The sequence below is a fragment of the Coenobita brevimanus genome, chromosome 61 (assembly GCF_032717465.1).
Source record: "Coenobita brevimanus isolate Jiangsu-jjx chromosome 61, ASM3271746v2, whole genome shotgun sequence".
Taxonomy (NCBI): domain Eukaryota; kingdom Metazoa; phylum Arthropoda; class Malacostraca; order Decapoda; family Coenobitidae; genus Coenobita; species Coenobita brevimanus.
Window position 1 is genome coordinate 5,226,461 of NC_137014.1, and position 16,646 is coordinate 5,243,106.

Sequence of the window (16,646 nt, forward strand, 5' to 3'; positions counted from 1 at the left end):
TGAGAGGAAGACCACGAATAGGATGGATGGACAGTGTGAAGAGAGCGCTGGATGCGAGAGGGATGTCTGTTGAGCAAGGAAGAGTGGCTGTGCGTGACAGAAATAAATGGAGAGAAATTGTGAATGAATAAGTGATGACGCAGCCCTGAGGGGATATTCTCCCGCATTTGGTCTGATCAGCTAGTCAGGTCAGGTGCGGGTAAGGGGATGGGTCTGTTATGATGTGGCAGGGGTAAACCAGTTCTGCTGTCGGGCCCTGCTGTGGATGTCACTGCTTGCATTGCGCAGTTGACCCTTGTGCGGTGTGATGCGGTGAAGATCTGTCCGTTCTCCCCTTTGGGGCTAAGATGCGAATGAATGTGTTTGAATGGATGAGTAAATGGAGAGTGAGTCGTCCTGTCTCGGCTACCTCCCTTTCCTTGGGGGAAGCAGCCTAGGTATATAGATAGATAGATAAGAGAAGAAACCTTGAGGACGATGTAAACTGAAATATCTGCCCCATTTCAAGCGACGAAGGGTACGTATGAAGAATTGGCGCCGTCTGGGACGTACTGATGCAAGGCGTGGATCCTAACTAAGAGTGACTGGAACAAGGGTGGAAATTCTGCAAATGAAGCCTCCAAAATGTGCATGTAAGATGAGATGGTTTCACAAAGAGAGAAATGATACGATAAGAACGGGGTGTGGAAGTAGATAAAGCGTTATAAAAATGGCTGTCGAGGGTGTGTTACTGTGGTTTGGCTTACTTAGAGAATTGGTTATTAGATATTAATGAAAATGTTAAGATCGGAGGCATAAGACACTAATAGGAACCAGAAGGAGGAGGAGACGTATAAGGTTGGTACTGTAGTGATTCTGAATGATACGTCTGAAAGCCAGGAGGATGAGGTTGACGGTCGGTGATCTATAATAGGTTTGGCTGCATATCTTTCAAATTTGATTTGATGTATACAGCACATCAGTATGAAAGAATGAGATTTAGATTTCTTTTGAGCGTCACCACACAGTAACATTTACCAAAGAGCATGTCTGATGAAAAACGTTGCAATGTCCCAGGGCAGTGAACCAGCATGGCAATGGTTATGCTATACAAAAAAGACTGCCTGTGGCCAATTCATATTTTTCTTGTGACTTCTTTCATCACAGAAGTGCTCTCAGGGAATGTGCATGCGGTGAATATTTTTTGCTCGGTAATACCTGTTGCTTATTTTTAAGGTTGGATCTGCCACTCAGTGAAAGTGTGCGAGTTTGATCTTTACAATACATGAAATGTGGAGACACCGCTGGTAACTTCGTCCTTGCTTTTCCTTAACGCTTCTACCAAGTTTGGACTAATCATATCAGAACAATGATGTGCCGCAGGACAGTGACCTTTGATCTTTCCTTGCCATGTGATCTTGACTTTTGACATTTTGTTTCCAACTGGTAAAAGGTGGATATCAGATCAAAACTGTTTTGTTCTCAAAGACACTCGAATCGAATATAGACCTTGCCCTGTGTGCTTCACCTTTGACAGATTATTCTCAAAGCTGAATCCCTTCGTCGTGCTTTAACAAACCCAAGTTTGGTTTAAATATGATCAGAATGTTAATGCTGATCATTCCATATGACGCTGATGCTTGAACTATTGATCTAAAATTTTAAAGCTCAACCCCTTGAGTGGTTCTTAACCCTTCCCCCATGTTTTGAGTACAATGTGAAAAAAATTGTTTTATATTTTGTTTACACACACACACACACACACACACACACACACACACACACACACACACACACACACACACACACACCAAGCAAAGCATTGTACACTCCGGACTATCGCCTGCCAGGGTGTAAGAATGGGTATATACCGTTATATACAACAGGTTATACATGAGATATAAGTCATCCACCTCTTCCCCGCATACACACCTAATACGATGATGTATTTTGAATGCGGCATATCTCTAGAAAACGGCCTTGTTCGTCTGTCTCTAAGCAAAGATATTCGGAAAAGAGAAACGAGGAGCCACAATCCCATAGACAATAGAGATTTTAGTGAAGCCACACCTCATCACACCACACAACACACCATACCACACTCTCGCACCACACCACACAAAAATTTCTTCTCATACCACACCAACGACATTAACCAAAGGGTCCTAAAGTTTCCCATGTACTTATCATTTCAATCAAGGTATCAACAGTGATTTTCTTTAACGTTTGGAACGATCTCCTATGGTGAAGTGGTCAATGAATGCCAATAAATAACACTTCTAATTCAAAAAGCCTCATCAATCTGAATAAGTATGTCTGGAGGTATCACGAATAAAAATACGTCTTTGTTCAAATAATTTCGTCAAGCTGAGACATCACGAATAAAAAAAAAGTCTTCGTTCAAAGTCTCGTCAAACTAAAAAAAAAAAAAAAATGAAAATAAAATAATTAATCTGGACACCAAAAATAAAAACACGTCCTGGGATTCAAGGGAGGATAAACCATGAAAATGATCTGTCTGTAATTCCCTATTATCTTAAACCATCAAAAGCGTACATTTATTCAAAGTCCTCAGAATGCATTTATTACCAACTGAATAATTTGCTTCCCCATCGCAACTGGGGATATGTATTAATAATATATATACTTGGATAGCGTTGTGCTCTGTGGAAATATAATTGAGTCAGTACTGATGCATCCACCATTGTATCAAGCCAAATCACATTCCGTTTAATAGATCATACCCAAATACTGAATTCGGGTTTATTAGAGGAAAGCAAAAGTTGGTATGAAAGATGGAAGATGAAGAAAAAGAAGAAGAAGAAGAAGGAGGAGGAGGAGGAGGAGAAGAAGAAGATGAGGAAGAAGAAGAAGAAGAAGAAGAAGAAGAAGAAGAAGAAGGAGGAGGAGGAGGAGGAGGAGGAGGAGGAGGAGGAGGAGGAGGATGTTTTAGACCAAAGCAGATCCACTTTAGTTATTAGCGGAAGATGTGTTCCTTAATGTACAGTTCTAGACAACAATATCGCTTTATTCTTCAGACGAAATGTTGCGAAAACCTGACACTCTGTTTCGAAAAATGAGCTGACTTCCAAAGTTCGGATCATTGAGTTTCGAAAGATATTGTTCACTGTCTCATAATTTTTCGTAATAATGTGAACGGATATTTACACCAACAATCGTACATGAAGTGTCTCGTGTGTGTGTGTGTGTGTGTGTGTGTGTGTGTGTGTGTGTGTGTGTGTGTTGGATAGTGAGGGTAAAGGTGGGAGGGCCAAGGATAGGGATAAGGGGGAAGGATAAGGATGAGGCAGGGAATTAAGGGAGAAAGGGATAAGGGGGATGGAAATTGATAAGGGGAGATGGAGAGGGAGAATGAGGGGAGGAAAAGGGACTTGGGAGGCACAGGGATAAGGAAGAAAGATGAAGGATAAGGGGGAGGGAGAGGGACGAAGGAAGGAGTGGTATAAAGGGGGGGGGAGGGATGAGGAGAGGGAGAGGGAGAGGGATAAAGAGTGAGAGAAGAGGATAAAAGGGAAGGAGGGTGAGACAGGAGGGGAAGGGCATTGAGGTATGGGGGAGAGGAAGAGTGTTAAGAGGGGGAACGAGTGAGATAAAGGGAGGGAGGAGTGGGATAAAGAGGAGAGGGAGTGGGGTGAGGAAGAGAGGGTTTGAGATAATGGGACAGACGAGAAATGGTTTACGTTAAGTTGAGTGACAAGCTGAGACAGAGAGAGAGAGAGAGAGAGAGAGAGAGAATTTTAACTGGGACTAGGTGAGCACGATTCTACAAACAACTGTATATGATTCTTGGTTAAATATGTAAGTAATACACACACACACACACACACACACACACACACACACACACACACACACACACACACACACACACACACACACACACACACACACACACACACAGCCTCTTAATTAAGCAGACATCACTCGAAATCTTTTCCGCCAAGGACAACCACCTTTGATGCGGAAGGCCGATGGTCGTTAGTGGGGATTACCACAAAAATCCTGGCGAAGGGTAGCGTAAATCCTTGTTGCAGGGGACATTTTTTCACAATTTCCTTGCCTTTCATCTCTCCTTTCTATCTATTGTCAGGTGCCTTAATGCCGTAAGAAGTGGCCACAAACCAATTGCACCGACTTGGCCCTGTCCTCTGTTATTTGGTTTCCGTTCCTGCTACTCACACCTTCCCCTTTCACATCTCTCTCCACTGCATCCCCCCATCTCATCCCTGCTCTGCCCCTCTCCCTTTCCCCTCCACCTCACTCATATACACTCTCCTAGTCAGTCTCCCATAAATCTACAGACATTTGATTAATTGTTTATTTATTTACACGTAATGGGAGTCTTTTTAAACTGGATAGCAATAAGTCTTTTCATAGGTGGACAAAATCACTTGGAAGCAGCAGAAATAAATCAACAATAATGCCATCGCACTTAAGGGGATGACAGACCTTTCATACCAAAGTCGTGGACGCAGTGGTGGCGATGAAAGCTAAAATTATTGACAGGCGTGGGAATTACTGTAGCAGAGGAAGGATAATTTGTCAGTGATGAGAGAAAGTGTTTATGAAGGTGGCTATGTATTTCTGGAATAGAATAATGTAATTTGACTTTGTATTTAGTACCGCAAGGCAAAAATTGGTCGGGGGGTATTTCACGATTTTTTCCCCACTATACACTGTACTTATTCATTTTAAGTGATTGATTGTTGAGAGGCTTATGTCAATACAATACATATCTGTTATGCAATAATTATATTTATTTTTGCCAATTGGAAACATACAGTGAGTTTTTCCAATGCCCATTAATCCTTCGACAATGTGAGTGTCTGCTTTTACTTTCATCACAAAGCTGGGATGGCTGGAATATTTGTTAGTCTTGGGGAATCTGAGCCTCTCGCGCTAACGAATGCTGTTCTATAGCCAGACGCCTCAATCTCGTGTGGGGTGATCACAAACAAATTGCCTTCATGTCGCCCCGTCGTCTGACATTTGGCTGCCCTCCATCCAGCTCACACAACCCACTCTTATATCTCTCCGCTCCATCCCCTATCACATCCTTGGCGTTCCCTTCTCCTCTCCCTCTCCACATCACTCACATTCACTCTTTTGGTCACCATCTCATTCTCCACCCTCCCCACTTGGCCAAACTGTTTCACAGTACTTCTCTCAACACTTTCAGTCACATCCACATCAGTAACACAACATTCATTTGCCTGTCTGTCTTTTCAGGTAACTCCACATACTCCTCTCAGGTAACTTATTTCTATTACTCTCACTCACGATTTGTGTCCTTCCAACAGGGTCCAATATTTGCTTTTGTACGTTATAACAGGGATCACATTACTGTTATACAGCGACTGTTTTACTTCCATGCTCACTTCCGTATTCCTTATCTGTGCTTCCGGTGAACCAACAGCCTACTTCCCTGCTGCATCCTTTCAAGCACTTCACCCTCTAAACTACCATCCTTACTCATCAGACTTTCTTATTGCTTTAATGCACTCACAGTCTTCATTTCCTCAACACCTAGCCTCATTGTGCATTCTGTGAATTAATTTATCTCAAAAGACCATTACGTTGCTCTTATCTACATTCCCTTCTAGATTCTGTTTCTTATTTTCACTCCCAGACTCATTCACCAACTCAAATTAGTGTTCACTTAATATATTACTTATCATCAACGAACAACAACAGAAGTTTCCTAATTCTACCCTCTCTCGTTTGGGACACTCCAACTTCCTTTGCCCTACCTTGTGTCATATTTTGTAGCTCTATCCATATATGAAACGAACATGTACGGAGACATGACACATCCCTGGTTCAGTTCAACATTTACAGTAAAGAATTCACACACGCAACCCTTATACATACTCTTGACACCATTCAGCAAGTTCGCATCCACGTTATATTATGTATTCATTGTATTCCATATTCCATGCTTATCAGTTCTGCTGTAAGTTTTCTCCAGATCCATAATAGCTGTACCATTCAGCTTCTTTTCCTTCTCTGGATACTTTTCCCCTGAACATCCAAGAACAAATACCTGATTCACAACCTGTTCCCTTCCTAAGACTCCCTTGTTATACTCCAAATAATTATCGATTATTTACGAACCTCTTTTGATAAGTATCCTACCATATACTTTTCTATTTACACTGAAGTGAGAAATACACCCATGACTGTCACACACTTATTTCCCCCCTTTTCTTTGTAAAGGGGAACACTTTTACCTGCCTTCCAATCCCCCAGGACCCTACCTTCCTCTCAGACCAATTTGCACATTTTCCATATTCATTCTGTTAATATCTCTCCCCCAAATTCCTGCATTTCACCACACACTCCATCACTGGGAGCCTTCACAAACTCGTACATGTTGTCGATTTTCACCTGATAACTTATTTTGAAAAATAAAAACGCGGTCAACTAAATTACTGTTCTATATGTGTTTCCTGAAACACTTTGTTCGTATGTATAATTTTATGAACATATTTACTCAATAAAATGAGGATAAAGCTGAAAGGAACCACTAAACTGAGCCTAATATACCGTCTGAACCTCGGGGCAAAATATTGTTCGTAGCTTAAAAACGATTATTCACATTCCCAGTCATGGCTTTTAATATAATTTTGATCAGATATAATCCTCATATATATATATATATATATATATATATATATATATATATATATATATATATATATATAAAGTCGTTTGACTGCAAAATATTTATAGGGATTTGATGAAGATTGTCTGCGCACCCGCGTAAGCTTTGTTGTTGTCTTTCTGAAACATCGGTACTTGCGATTTCGGTCGGCGACGGCTTCGTCTTCGCATGATTTCGGCTCCATTGTTCTTTTTTGTGTGTGTGTGTTTTTTTTAATTAGTAGTCAGTAGTCTCTTCAGCACTTGCCAGAAGAAACATTAGTCTATTTGATACCTAACTGATAAGCATTTCAAACATGCAGCGAGACTTCTAATATTACAATTATAACGAATGCCAACGGACCACTTGTTTTCAGCATTCTAGTAACTGTTCTGCAGTATTGTACTTTGTAATTAATATACATAAAACTGGTATAATAACCAATGATTACAGTATTGAAGAATTTGTGTACTGTTCATCACTAAGTATCATGGAAGGGATTTCAGAAAACACGTGACTGTGCAAGCTAGGAGTTGCCTAAGTTCTTAATTAAATTATCGGTGATCACTGGCAACTCCTCAGTTTGAGAACGCTCCAGTTCATGTGGCTTTTCCTAATTTGACTTTCTTCAGTGCTTCAGATATTTCCATCCTATTGACCTTTTATCCCTACTCGCCTGTCTTATCCCAGCCATTGCCCAACAACTTATACTTGCGCTACTTTCATGCTCTATATTCAACAGTTCCTTCAAGGGTTCTCCCCATCTGATTACTTGTTCCCCCTTCTCCGTCAGAGTGTTGTTGGCATATATATATAGAGAGAGAGGGAGAGAGAGCCTCTGTGGTACAGTGGTAGAGTGTGCGTTTAGTACACGGGTGAGCCAGGGTTCGCGCCCCGCCCGGGTAATAAACTTTGGGAGTGTTCATCCTGCCACGTACTGCATTGGCGGACACCAGGGGTGCTGTGGTTGGACCAGTGTCGCTTACTATAAAGTAAGCTTGCACCCAGACGGCTTGCGCGGGCCGATTACACTTGGTTCACAAACTACACACACATCCAAAGCCACACCAACACAACAATTACACTTACAAGCACTTCTCACCCTACATACAACCTCTACTAGACAGCCTAAGCCACTTGGTAGAGATACATTGGCTGTATCGTCCCGACTTCGGTCGGGATAGGCCGGTCCTGCAGTGGACACTCAAACGGCTGATGATATATATATATATATACTGCCTGTGCAGTACCGTATTTATGTATCAGTTATCTGACTGACCACCTCATCTCTGCTGATGCTCACCTACGGATATGTGAGCAGACCCCCCAGTTCCAAGAACCATGAATCTACCTACTCTCATCTTCCTCACACACACACACACACACACACACACACACACTCCTTTCTTCCTTTCACTTCCTCTGACTCGTGCACTCCACCTCACCCTCGCTACTTCCCTCCCCAGTGTATCAAAGCTCAGAGAAAGGCACTGTGAAACAAGGCAAACATATTCAACTTTCTTCTCATATTTACATCCTAGCTGATCAGTAGTTCTGTCATGGTTCAGGCAACTCTTTTACTTAATTCCAGCTCATGCCAAACGTTGTCATTCACTTCAAAGTAAGTTATTGGAGACTGAGAATGTTAATATTACCATCATTTATCCTCTAATGATAGGGATAACTCTTTTTTTTTTTGGGGGGGGGGATTCAATCTATTACCAGACAAGTTTGTTTAGCTGAGACATAAGACATAAGAACCTGAGAGAGTTCATTCGGTCAGCAAAAGCTCTTTCATGGCCGGGAAAACTCTGGCTTTTACTCAAGCTAACACTGGACGATTTTATTCATATAAGAGCGAATCATAGGAGCCCAAATGTAATGATTATTTTGCGATGATAAACTGTGAAGGCATGTACTCCGCTACTGCTTTAAATGTTCACTTTTGCATAAACATATTTCACAAAACAGACGGATGTGTCACTCTGGGATGTACTTTTTCCCCTATCATTCAATAAACTTATAACAGTGACACACTTCTCATAAACCTGTAGCATGCAACAAAGGATATAATTGCATTCTTACATCCAGGGAGGCAACTACAGTATACATAATGGCTGATATTATTTATCCATTATGCTTAAGTCCTGAATCTATAAAGTTTGTTTTTGTTAATCCTTTGACTGGTAGAAATAAACATAATAGTCTGGTGTTACCTTCAAACGAAATACTCAGGTGTACCGATAGCATTTGAGGCGGGTTTTGATGCCTTTCACCGGCAAAATATCCCTCGTTTGCATTCAGGCTCCAGTGATTTTCCTGAATAAAACACACAAACGCACCTACCGCAGGGAAAGATAAAAAACAGTGAAGGAAACCAGGGAAGTAGTGGGGCCCCAGTTGGCTCACTCCGGCTAGCCACTTCTCCGAATGGTATCTGAAGGGAATTGTGTTCGCGTGTCTCTGTGTTCGGCGCCGCGTAATTGGACTGGCTGCAAAAATTCACAAAGTCGTCCACCTTTTCGTTTTCCACGTTTGAGTTAATCGTCGGGCATAAATACCAGCTTTTCCAGTCCTCTCCTCCCTCTGTCGTCTCCTTTGCCTCTCCTCTCTTACCCTGACTAAACAGCTTTTTCTTGTTCTTCTTTGCTCAGTCCCTTTGCGTCTCTAGGATTCACTCTTTCTATTTTTCTCTTGCTTTTTTAGTCTCTCTCTCTCTCTCTCTCTCTCTCTCTCTCTCTCTCTCTCTCTCTCAGAACATCAGTCTCCCATTTCTCCTGAATCTCTCACCCTCTTCCTACTCTCTCTCGGTTCCACTTGACCTCTCTTCCCTTTCATTCGTTCTCTTCCCTCTTTTCCCTCTCTCTCTCTCTCTCTCTCTCTCTCTCTCTCTCTCTCTCTCTCTCTCTCTCTCAAAACATCAGTCTCCCGTTTCTCTTGAATCTCTCACCCTCTTCCTACTCTCTCTCGGTTCCACTTGACCTCTCTTCCCTTTCATTCGTTCTCTTCCCTCCTTTCCCTCTCTCTCTCTCTCTCTCTCTCTCTCTCTCTCTCGTGCAATGGGAATTCGCTGAGAACAAGCTGCATGAATTCAAAATTAGCTCACTGACAGGCGCCCGAGAGTGGTAGTTAATAGGGCAAATTCTGACTGAATATTGGTTACAGGTGTTCCCCAGGCTCAGTTCTAGGACCATTATTATTTAACGATTACATTAATGATATAGACTTATTAATGATATCGACGTTTGCATCGTCATCCGAATTGCAAATTTGCTGAGGACACAGTGCGAAGAGGTATTGCATCATCATTCGAGAAGATAGAACTACGTACAGGCTTGGTTAGAATAGGGTAATGGTCTGAGTGGTGGCCAATTCCGATCAACCTTGACAAGTGCAAGGTGTTGCAAACTGTTCATGCAAATTCAAGAACCAGCTACACCTTATTAGGAAGTGAGATCAGCAGCACCGACTTGGAGAACGACAGGTTGACTAATCAGCAGCGGCCTTAAGTTCTCCAAACAGTTCTTTTAATTAGGGATGAAAGAACAGAGGCCTGTAGATTTTATAAAAAGGCAGCTAAGGTACAGAAACCAAGACACTGCACTCTCTCTCTGTACAATTTTCTTGTATGACCTCATCTGGGATATGAAGTGCAGTTCCGGATACCAGCCCTAAACAAGGATAGTGCAGGGTTTGAGAAGGTCCAGGCTACTCAACCGATTCCATCCATCAGGTACATGGGAGACAAAAGAAGGTTGCAGCCACTGAGCCTCTTTTCGTTAGAGACTAAGCGTTTATCTGGACAGCTAACTGAGGTTTTCTAAATCCTTCGTGCATTTGAAAACACTGATTACCAATACATATTTGGTTTGGTTTTAACAGCAGCTCGACAAGGAGTCACCGACGGATGCGTTGACCTGATGCGCTACCACCATGGTACATTAGGCTATTTTTTCGTATATAAGATCTATATCACCTGGAATCGACTTCCATCACAAGTTACTGACAGTTCCCCAGCAGAGTGATTCCGGGCTAAGTTGGACAAAGTTTTGTGAGGCCCAACTTGTCGCAAATTGAATGTTTCCTTCTTTCCAATAAAACATCCTAGCATGACTTTCTTTTTTTTCCTCTGTCTGTCTGTCTGTCTGTCTATCTCTCTGTCTCTCTCTGTCTCTCTCTCTCTCTCTCTTTGGGTTAGATACACTTCCCTGCCCGTTCTGAGGGTGGGAGAGGAAGGTGGGGAGAGCCTGCACCTTTACTATACTTCTCCCGCACTAACAGAGTAGGAACATACCGTTCATGGATCCTACTCTGTATGGGTCGTAAAACCTTTCGAGGTACTTCTTCTTGTATCCATTTCTCTCTCTCTCTCTGCTTGCTTCTTCACACTTTTGTGCTTCTATTAACTGTAGTCTCCTCTCCTGACTGCAGAGAAATCCTTAGTTTCCAATACACATTTTTCTCGTCTCCTGCTCCTCGGGGTCTTCAGCTCTACCCCGCGGCTCTCAGTCTGACTAAACAACTGTCTCTTTTTTCCCTTACCCCATCGCTCTGCTTCTCTCTCCTTCCTTCGTACCCCCCCCCCTCTCTCTCTCTCCAGCAACCACAAAATGAATTGCTCAAGTACCGTATCAGTTCTGGTATTTTTACCTTCAATATCTATCTATTTTTTGTTCCCACCCTAAGAATGTCCTTTGTCCGTTCCTTAGTCGTCAACGTATGGTCCGTCCGGGTCCGAGGCGCTTTATTCGCTTTTTTAGTTAGTTCTTTTTACGGGGTGGGGCACTAACCCACCACCAACCCTTTTAGTCGCCTCGTACGACAAGCAGGGATACTGGGGGAGTATTCTTGAAACCCCCCTACCCCCAGGGGGTAGCCTTCAATATACCGGACAATATTGTAAACTCCATCTGTCGATATCAGTCAAACATATTTCTGTCATCCGTTTGCACGCAGGTATGTACTGGTGCGATACTGGAATAATTGGGTCGGTGATGGAAACCATAATCGTATCTTAGTAGGATGTAAGTAATCGGACCAATCAATATTAATGTTTTACATTTATTAGATACTGGTTCGATATGATAATTTAACGCTAGTACTGACATACATATGTGTTAAGCAAAATTATACTTGAGACGCTAATAGCACTATCCTGGCTGGAATTCAAACTCCGGCCCTCTAATGAGTCTCTTGAAGCACCGCTGGGATAGCGGGAACTTGTACTGCTCAACCACAGGATGCAAAGACACAACACCTCCAGCTCACCCATGCAAATTATACAAACATCTGAGAACATAATAGCCAGCAAAGCTTCGCCTTATACACTAGACTGCTGCCAACCATTGTATTATCTGATAAAAAAGTAAATTGGTCAGTGTTCTGACTGGGATTCGATCTCGGACTCACTTCAAAAAAGCTCACACGTTACCGCAGAGCCATACAAATGATCTTTTTTCAAAGCTTGCGAGTAATAATACTAATTTTATAAATCCCATGATATCCAGATTAGTATCAATCTATCTCTCTATATCTATATCTATGAATCTCTCTATCAACCTGTAAGTATGTGGACGGGGTCTGTTCAGAAGGTAGCCCACCATAGGTTCTTAAAAAAAATAAATAGCTAATCTGTTGAGCTAGGACACTAATCCCCCTCAAATTAGGTCCCTTCTGACTTAACACACGTAGAACGGCGTTCTTTCCACTGCCTAAAACAATTTTCAGAATCGGTTTTTGATATCTTTCCCTCTCTCTTTCGTGTGGGTGTGTGTATATATATATATATATATATATATATATATATATATATATATATATATATATATATATATATATATATATATATATATATATATATATATATATATATATATATATATATATATATACCGTATATGTGTGTGTGTGTGTGTGTGTGTGTGTGTGTGTGTGTGTGTGTGTGACTTGGAAGATTAATAATTAATTCAAGTATACATGAGGCAAAATATATTTTAATTTCATATGAAGTAAAATATGAATGACAGAAATTATAAAAATATATATATATTTTTGCAACACGACAGTTGCCTGTGGAAAAATTTCTTCTTTCAAATCTCGATACCGTTTTGATATATTTTTAGCAGTCTCTCTATGAAAATAAGGTGCAATTATTTTATATATAAAACCAGGCAAGTGACAAAAAAAATAATTGTAAGTAAGTAGTAGTAAAACCAGCTACTGTTTAATGTACTGTTTCATATAAAATTTATATGAACTGGATTTATGTGATTTGCCTGCATCAACCCAGCATTTTCCTGCTCATCTCCTGACGCGGGAGGAGAGATGCATCTGAAAGCTTTTTTTCTTCTGTTTTCATAAGTCATTTCAGGTGTATTTTGGTGTGTGGTGTATATTTGTACCACTGATCTCTTAACTGATCGATGCTGTTGTTAGTCCGTAATGATCATCGGATTAATATGAAAATTCCAAGAACAGGCCAATATCTAATTTCAAAGTCCATGTCGGAAAAAAAATAATATTTATACAGTGGCCCAACACTAGTTTTACATCAACTGCCCGACGTAGAAAAAATATTCCAGTTATGAATTGGCCCAACATATAACTGTTTTTCTTTTGTTTCGATATATGCTGATGTGCTGGGATCTCTCTCTCTCTCTCTCTCTCTCTCTCTCTCTCTCTTCTCCAGTTCTCCTCGTTTTACCATTTTCAGTCCTGCATTTCCTCCACTGGTTTGATTTTTCCTCTCCTCCCAGATGTCCTCCTTTCCAATACCTTCCTTCCCAGGCTTATCCCCTTTCCCCTAAGCTCTCTCCCGGACTAAACACCTGTCTCCCGTTTCTCCTTAACCTCTCACTCTCCACTTCCCGCCTCTACCCTTCCTGCTCCCTCCCTCCCTCTCTCTCTCTCTCTCTCTCTCTCTCTCTCTCTCCAGCCTTCACCCTGACTAAACAGATGCCTCCCAGTTCTGCTCATCCTCTCACTCTCATGCTCTCGTCTCCTTCCTTCCCACCTTCTCTCTCTTTCCCTCTCCTTTCTTCCAGTTTCTCTCTCTTTCTCCTCCTTCTTTTCTGCCTCTATCGGTCTACCACTCTGAAGCCTTTTCATCGTGTTCTTTTGATCTCATGTTTTCCTCATTTCCATTCCGTTTCATTCCTTTTATGATCGTTGCACATCCCACATTCCCGACTTTCAACAAATACAGGACGAATTTCTCATGTTATTTCTATATTTATCTATCTATATATCTACCTATCTATCTGTCTCTCATTCTATCTATCAACCTATCTATCTACTTATATTCAAGAAATAGATGGGTTAAATATACCACTCAATAACAGAACTGCCACACTCTTCTAAGCTCAATAAAATCGACTGGTGGGTGAAAGAATATACTGAAAATATTCTTTATTGGATTACAGATATTAATATAGGCCTCAGTTTCGAATCTGTAAACTAATTCTATCACTCTTCATCACGCACACTCCTCCCATTTCTCTCCCTTTTCTCTGCCCTCCCTTCTCTTTCCATATTTCGTTTATTGGTTACATATATCCTCCTCATACTCCCTGTCTAACTGTCACTCTTTCTGTGTCTGTCTGTTAATCTGTTTCTTTGTTTGTCTGTCTGTCTGTGCTGTCTCTGAACTATCACTACCTGTCTGCCAGTCACTGTCTGTCTGTCTGTCTCTGTTTCTGTCTGTCTGTCTCTCTATATATACATTAGTCTTCCTTTATGCCGTACTTCCATATCCTCACATTTTCGTCACGGTATCACCCTTACACCAATAAAGCAAGCCTTTCTTCCGCCTGTCCCCATTATTTTGATCCTGTCATCATCACCGCGGGCTTTTCTCTCTCACATGGCATTTCCCTGACCCTCCTTTCATTTGGCACTCGCTCCCCTTCAGTCTCATGTTACGTGTTGTCCAGATGAATCATATTTAGGTTTCAATACCGTCCGCTCCTTTCTTGTCATCTCTCTCTCTCTCTCTCTCTCTCTCTCTCTTACTTAAGTGTTTTAGTCAGGGTTGGTGGTTTTTTTGATTAAAAGAAAAATAAAAAATAAAAAAATGATTTTTTTATGTATTCGATTTATCTTATTTCTTTATATATTTGATTTTTCTGTTGACTATATAGCTAGTATTTCAAAAGCAGTATACTGAATACTGTTAAGTTCATGCCCTGTCTATCCACTGATGGTTCAGGCTGAAAGCCGCTGCCCAGAATCCAGATACTCGTACACACCTGTTCAGGTCCTGTCTGTACACAACTGGTTAAGGCTGAGGTTCCAGTGGTAATCAAGACAGCATATTCCAAAGCTGATTATATTACCAAACAGAAGAATCTTAGGCTGATATTATTATGACATGGCCTTAAGTGACCAAGCACAGCCTACCAAGTCTTATGGCTTTGGTTTTTTATTCATGGCTCATTATTTCCGATGTACAAATAATTTCGACACTTAGTTACACAAATGTAAAAATATTGTTTCTGTCATACAACGTAGCAATTTCTAATGGCACCACTCTCCAAAATCTGCAAACTTAATGCTTAAGTATCTGAATAAATGAATGCCAGCACAAAGTTATAAGTAACTTTTATAAATTTTAAGATTTTATTTTTGTTAACTTTTAAATAAAAAAGTCCAGAAAATAAAAAATAAATAAATAAAGAGAATCATGATTCTTTGGCAATAAAAATCAATGATTTAATCACATGATTAAATCAATTTGATATAATCAGTGCCAACTCTGGTTTCAGTAGTGTTCTTTTCGTATGCAGATAATTCTCTGTCTGTCTGTCTGTCTGTCTGTCTCTCTCAGCCTACCTTGAGAACCTCCCGCCATGTGAAGGGAATCCACGTCTCCGTTCTATAGGGGTACTCGTAGGGGGTGAAGTTCATGTGCCGTACGTTCAGCCCACAGTCCTCCTCCTGCACCTCGTAGTCTGTAGGAAAGAAGGGAGTCTGTGAGTGATAGTGGTAGGAGAGGAGGGAGTCTGTGAGTGATAATGGTAGGAGAGGAGGGAGTCTGTGAGTGAGAGTGGTAGAAGAGGAGGGAATCTGTTGTGAGAGTGGTAGGAGAGGAGGGAATCTGTTGTGAGAGTGGTAGGAGAGGAGGGAGTCTGTGAGTGAAGGTGGTAGGAGAGGAGGGAGTCTGTTGTGAGTGGTAGGAGGGGAGGGAGTTTGTGAGTGAGGATGGTAGGAAAGGAGGGGGGCTATGAGCGACAGTGGTAGGAGTGGAGGAAGTCTGAGTGAGATCTGGGGAGGGGGCGGTTTTTGGATGTGAGTGGGAGGAGAGTATCTGTGAATGCAAGACGGCATGCGAATGGGAATGATTTTGTTAGTGTGGCGGAGCGGGATTTGGGTGTGGGAGTGGGAAGGGAAAATATATGAGTGAAGTGTGGGAAGAGAAGAGAGGCTGTAACTGTGTGGGGGGAGTGGGGATTTGGCTGCGAGTGGGAGCAGAAGGAGAGAGTCTGTGAGTGAGACTGGCGAGGGGGACCTGGCTGTGAGTGGGTGCTGGGGAAAGATTCTGTGAGTGAAAATAAATCTATAAGGAGAGTAGAGGGGGAATTTACTGTGAGTGCGAGGAGAGTCTGTGAAAGGGAATGAGAGTGTCTGTAGTGAGTAGGGGGGGAGGGGAACCTGGCTGCGGGTGAGAGTGGAAGAACGTTTGTGAAAGAAAGCTGGGGAGGGAGAGCTACCGTAAGTGACAAGTGCTAGGAGGGGGATCTGGAGTGAGAGTGGGGGGTGGATGGCCTGAATATGTATAACAGCAGGGGACGGGGATTTGGCAGTGAGCTAGAGTGAACGTGGAATATATTTGTGAGTGAAAGTGGAAGGCAGTTGAGCTGGCAGTGAGAGTTCAAGGAGATGAGACAGATTTTGAGTTAGAGTGTGAGGAGGTGGCTGTGAGTGAGAGTGGGGGGTTTGGGGAGTAGGCAGCGAGTGTGAGTAGAGTGAGAGTTGGGAGAGGGTAACCTAAACAAGCGAGAGAATA

At 41.9% G+C, this 16,646-nt stretch overlaps 1 protein-coding gene across 1 annotated transcript in view; it reads right to left on the bottom strand.

The window, feature by feature from the left end:
- Positions 1 to 16,646, bottom strand: part of LOC145403611 (QRFP-like peptide receptor) — a 285,188-nt gene that overhangs the window by 157,296 nt on the left and 111,246 nt on the right. Inside the window, exon 2 of the mRNA XM_080275288.1 lies at positions 15,473 to 15,591. Coding sequence (XP_080131414.1) covers positions 15,473 to 15,547 — 75 coding nt within the window. The 5' untranslated portion in view covers positions 15,548 to 15,591. The remainder of the gene's footprint in view (positions 1 to 15,472; positions 15,592 to 16,646) is intronic.